Source organism: Bidens hawaiensis, unplaced genomic scaffold (genome assembly GCF_021521415.1).
Source record: "Bidens hawaiensis isolate Kalapana, Puna unplaced genomic scaffold, B.hawaiensis_p1.1 tig00004774_1, whole genome shotgun sequence".
NCBI classification, from domain to species: domain Eukaryota; kingdom Viridiplantae; phylum Streptophyta; class Magnoliopsida; order Asterales; family Asteraceae; genus Bidens; species Bidens hawaiensis.
In genome coordinates this window covers 992,845-998,312 of record NW_027491298.1, presented here as the reverse complement: position 1 = coordinate 998,312, position 5,468 = coordinate 992,845, and the positions used below count along the sequence as shown (strand labels likewise).

General features: G+C 35.4%; 1 protein-coding gene across 1 annotated transcript; it reads left to right on the top strand.

The window, feature by feature from the left end:
• Positions 1–314: 314 nt before the first annotated feature.
• On the top strand, positions 315–3,053 carry LOC143628064 (uncharacterized). The gene has a single exon (XM_077097741.1). The coding sequence runs from the start codon at positions 453–455 to the stop codon at positions 2,751–2,753; it is 2,301 nt and encodes a 766-aa protein (XP_076953856.1). The 5' UTR covers positions 315–452; the 3' UTR covers positions 2,754–3,053.
• Positions 3,054–5,468: the final 2,415 nt, after the last annotated feature.

Sequence of the window (5,468 nt, the reverse complement as noted above, 5' to 3'; positions counted from 1 at the left end):
TAGTCCATAAAGCAAACAAGTTCATCTCTCATGTAGTAAATCATATATGATTGGAAAGGAATGATAAACTGTTTGTCAGTTGACACCTTCCACGTATCAATTATAAGCCTTCGCTATCAATTTTAGTCCACTAATAAAATTAATGAATCCAAATAGTTGGTTGACTGCTTGACTTATTAAACACCTAACCAATCACCTAACATTGGTACCGTATCGAACTCGCACTGAACTTGGAGGAAACCACCTTATAAAGAGCAGCAGGATATTGTTTATTTAGGACAACCTAATTAGCATGTATTTGACCAAGCATAACCAAAAGCTTTACCTTTATCCTTCTATATTGTTTCAAATATTACCACAACTTTTAAGCCATAATTCACACAATCTTCATACACCCCTTCAATTTGATTTGTCTCAAATAACCATTTCCTTTCCTTAGAGGAAGCGAAACTATGGGTACCCCCTGGCAGGAAACATTTTCTCAATATAAGAATCAACTTGAGACTAATTGCAGCAGCCTTCCAGGCGGATTTCTAGATTTCTTGCAGAAATTAATGAACCAGTCATACCTACAAAATGAGTTCAGTAAACCTATGGTGTGGATCGGGATTTATATTGCAATAGCTTCTCTGCTCTGCATCCTACCAATGGTGGCTGATCTATTACATGGTTTCAAAAACAAAAAACTATGGTTTCCATGTAAACACTTTACCCTGAATGCTGCTTCCCTCACAGTCATAGCTGTTGCAATGAAGCTACCCATGGACCTAAATAATGAAATGCCAAGTCAAGTGGACCAGACAGTAAAGCTGGGAAGCATGTCATTTATGTGCACCATGATGGCCAATTTATTGCCTTCTCTAGCAAACATGGACAGTAAGGAACTTCTCACAAACATCATTGCTTTAGGTGTTCTAGTAATTACCTTGGTTGTAAATATTTGCATTCAAGTAGTAACCGGTGTGGTTGCCAACTATCATCTTCCTAACTATTATTATTACTATTTTTCTTATTATAACGGCTCTTATTCTAATTTTAGCTACACCATTGGAAAGTTCAATTGGATAATAGCAATCTTCTATGTGACTATGTTATTGGCATTGCTGATGATACATGCTTGTTCAGCTTTAATGATTCTAAAATCAAAAAAAATATTAGATTCCAAATACAAAACTGGTCATCAAATAGCTTTGAAGGATGTAGATTTGCAACAACCAAAAGTTGAGAAACTAAGGGAGCATGTGAGCAACCATTGGATCATGGCAGAAACTGGCTGCCCCCAATTTATGATGGTTTGTTCTGCTGCATCGTCTGCTTCGGGGGTAATATGTGTTTCAAGCACTATCCTGCATTTTACCTTTATGATTTCTATTATACCACATATGACGGACTACGGGTCAGATTATAGGTGGTCAGAAGTCGTGATTCTTATAACACAATCTATAGGAGTAATACTAGGTACAGTCGCTCCTCTCTCAAGATGTTTTGCATTTCTAAGCTTTAAAGTGTCCGTAAAATGGATTTGGAACCATATAAGGGTCTTCAAAGTAGAGAGCTACTGTACTCAGAACTTATCAGACTGGAAACAAGGTAGCATACCTATGAAACTCAGTAGCCGCAGATGCAAGATTGTCGTCCAGGATATAATGGTCCGGATTTTGAATTTTTGTATAATAATTCAAAAAACAATTATAGTGGCATGTAAGATGATAGCACTTATCCCAGTTGTCTTTGTAATTGGTTTCTTGTGTTGCTTTCATTTTTGGAAGTGGTTAAAGGTCATGTTCAATGCCTCAAATAGTATGTTGGTAGATAGACATGCTCAAATACAACACAATAGAGATCTCAGCCAATATGTTCTGCAACTTCAAGATGATATGGAGCTTGCTGAGAGAACGCTAAAAAGCATTGCAAAATCTGTGACCCTTTTGATCCAAAAATCTGAGAAGCATCAACCAAACTATCTAATGAAGCTTCTAGAGGAATCTAGCGGTTTTGAAGGAGTTGGAAAGTATGACTTGCACCATGTCCCAGAAGAAAAGTATGTGGATTGTTGGAGCTTACCGGTAGTAACCCTGACAACCATCGCCATATCACTTCCAAACATCCAAAACAACAAGGTTGATAGGTTGCTAAGGAGTGTGAGTGAAGGTCTCACATATGTCAAACATGTGGAAGAAACCCTGAATTCTAGTGACAAGTATGCAATCACTCAAAAGGCTGCTAGATTATTGTGGCTAGAAGTTGAAGTTTACCACAAATGGTTAGGAAACAAGTTGTCCAACCCTTCTCATCAAGTTACCACAACAAAAGAGATTGTTCAGTGGTTCAGTGATACAGCTAAAACAATGGTCACTGAGACAGGAGTTAAGAATAAGAAAGTCTCAGATGATAGTGCACTCGACACGTTGGTTTCTGCCAACTCAATGTACCGTATCACCCAAACGATCCTTGTTTCCTACCAATCCAACATAGACCAGCTTAGCCAAGAAAATCTGTTTGTGCAATTATCATCAAGGATCTCTCACATATTGGCTGCTTGTCTCACCAACTTACCTCAAGTTATCGCAATGAAGTGCCACACAAGTGTCATAGAGAAAAGGGAGGAGAGTGTACAAATTGCAGCCCAACTTCTTGGTGAGACTATTCAAATAATGAATGCCCTTCAAGATCGTGAGCTCCCAAGTTTGAAACCCGATGAGCTGCCATTTATTGATAAGTGGCGTGATTGTTTTATGCATCCTTCTCCTTGAAACTTTGCATGTTTGTTTCTACATATTTGCCATCGTTTCTTTTCATTTGAATAAAGAATAGTCATTTGTTGTTTGCTCCTTCTGTACCTATTTTAATTCTAATGCTACATAATCAAGTTAAATCTATGGAGGTTTGTCAGCGAATGAAGCCACTACTAAGTTACAAGAACAAGATAACTAAAAAACTAAATAGAGTCAAGTGTAAACAATATCAATATGATCAAGCATGATTCTAAAATTGAGCTCATTATTAAAAATACAAGTTGAACTTCATATATGGATATTGATTAAGCTTGCTGCATGACAGCCTACTAACTAAATATGTATTTTGACAAATTAATTGATAATAAACAAGCCAGGACAAACTCAAGTATGTAAAGTTACATTGACAGAAAGCTAAAAAATGTAAACAATTTGAGATATTTGTTGGTATACTGCCTAAATTTAAAAATATTTTTAGCATATTAAGATGTAACTTGCATAAATGAAAACAGAGAGTATACACAAGTCGATAAATAACGATTAACAATAAATGTTAGATTGCATATTTGTGACCAAAACAAAATCAGTCGTAAAATTAGCAACCAAAACAAACTTAGTTGCAAAAATAGCAAACCGAAGTTTTTTAAATGTTAATCGTTCGACCGAAATTGTTGTAAATATGGTCACTAGTTTTAAAAATACAAAAATAATAAAATAAATATTAGTTTGGTTGCAAAAATGGTTGCAAATTTTCAGACCTTGCTCGGTCGCAAGATAGTGACTTAAACAAAATCGATCACGAAATTAGCAACTGAATTTTTTGGGCATTAATCGACCCAAATTGTTTTGGTTGCAAGTATAGTCACTAGCCTTAAAAAGTAATAATAATAATAATAATAATAATAATAATAATATAATGAAAACATATTTCGTCACAAAATGATCACAAATTTACCCACCAAAATTATTCAGTCCAAATATCGTTCGGTTTTTAAAAATATTAGATCAAATGAAAGTGAAGTTTTTAGCAAAATGGTCGAAAATATAACTACAAAAGGTTGTTTCGGCTGCAAATACATTCGCTAGTTTAAAAAATAACTTTGAAAATAAATTAAAATAAACAGTTGCGAAAGCATTCACATATATTGCGACTGAAATGGTTTTGGTCGCAAATAGAGTAGATAGTTTTAAAATATACTTTTGAAAGTAATAAAAGGCTATTGAATAATATTTTTAGTTTGGTACTTAAATTTCGAGTCGATATTAATTTTACAGATAGTGTTAAAATAGAGAAATATATAATAAATTGTAACATTATTCCAAGGATCAAATAAAGACTATTATGTGTAATTAGGGAGTCAATTAGTGTTAATGAAGGCCAACATTGCTCAACGATGGTTGATAATAGTTAAGTGTATTTCAAGTAGAGGCAAACAAAACACATCAGGGGAAGCTAGTGTTAGTTAGGATGAGTTAACGGTAAAGATGTATGCTTTATGTTCCATTGATTTTGTAGATGAAATCATTTTTGGGGTTTCTAGACCAGCACAACCACAACCTGACCACCAGCATCCTTGTCATTACCATTATCATTTAAACTACATTCTTTAATTTTTTTTTCTTGCCTATCAAACAACAAAAGTAATAACTCATTTCATTAATATCAAGCAACTAATAAACACAACTTTGGAATAGTAATGATTCATTTCGTTTCTTTTTCCATTTCATTCATCGTTACAAATATGCCCGCCAGTTTTTTTTAAAAAAAAAGAATAATAGTAAATTACAAAATAATTTGGTCGCAAATTTTCCAACCGAAATTGTTCGTTCGCAAAATTAGTTTTGGTCACAAAAAAATAAGTATTTACACCTTTTGGCCTAAAGGATGCCTTCTTGTAACAACAACCATTACCATCGCTTAGCCGCCCGCACCACCAAAGAAATATCCATCGTGATCTCAAGCCTATCATGAGAAAGGGGTTTTGTCCCAAACACGAACTCCAAATACTCAAAACCAAATTTTGGAATCTTAAACAAGACCGTAGTGATAACTCCAGTTATTCAAGCCATTCTATAAGTTAAATTTGTTTGTTCCCCCACCTTGCTACACCACCTACAATAACCTATCCCATGAACTAAACCTCCTAGTTCCTCATTTGGTCACTCTTCTTGATACATCTCCGACCCGCTAAGGCAAATTCGAGACTCCATCTTGAGTCGTGATCCTCAAACTCTCCTTGATACCATCACGCTTTCCGCCACTCTCACCAAGAAACGCAAGAACTATGCCTTAATCAACTCAATCCTTAACTCATAACCCTCAAATTCAATCCAACAAGAAGTCGTACACTGGACCGTACCCTTTGTGCAGTACCTACAAGTCTCACCATCTAACTACCTTACCATGCTAACATGCTCAAATTGCAGCCATAATGACCATATCATCACCCATATCGTGAACCCATGTTATCCAACTCTACCCATCTATGACTCAAATTGTTGGTCTTTGTTTACTTGACCCTTTACCTGATCATTCTCGACATATCGAGCTTGCTACAATTGTGGTGATCCAAGTCATCTTTGTAGTTTATGCTCAAGACTTATATACGCGAATCAAGCTCAAGCCCATCAAACACAACAACCACAAGCCCAAATCCATCGAGTCCATTTTAACCAAACCTCATCCATGCATTTCATTTAAGTCCAACCAATTCGAGCTATTTAAACCCAACC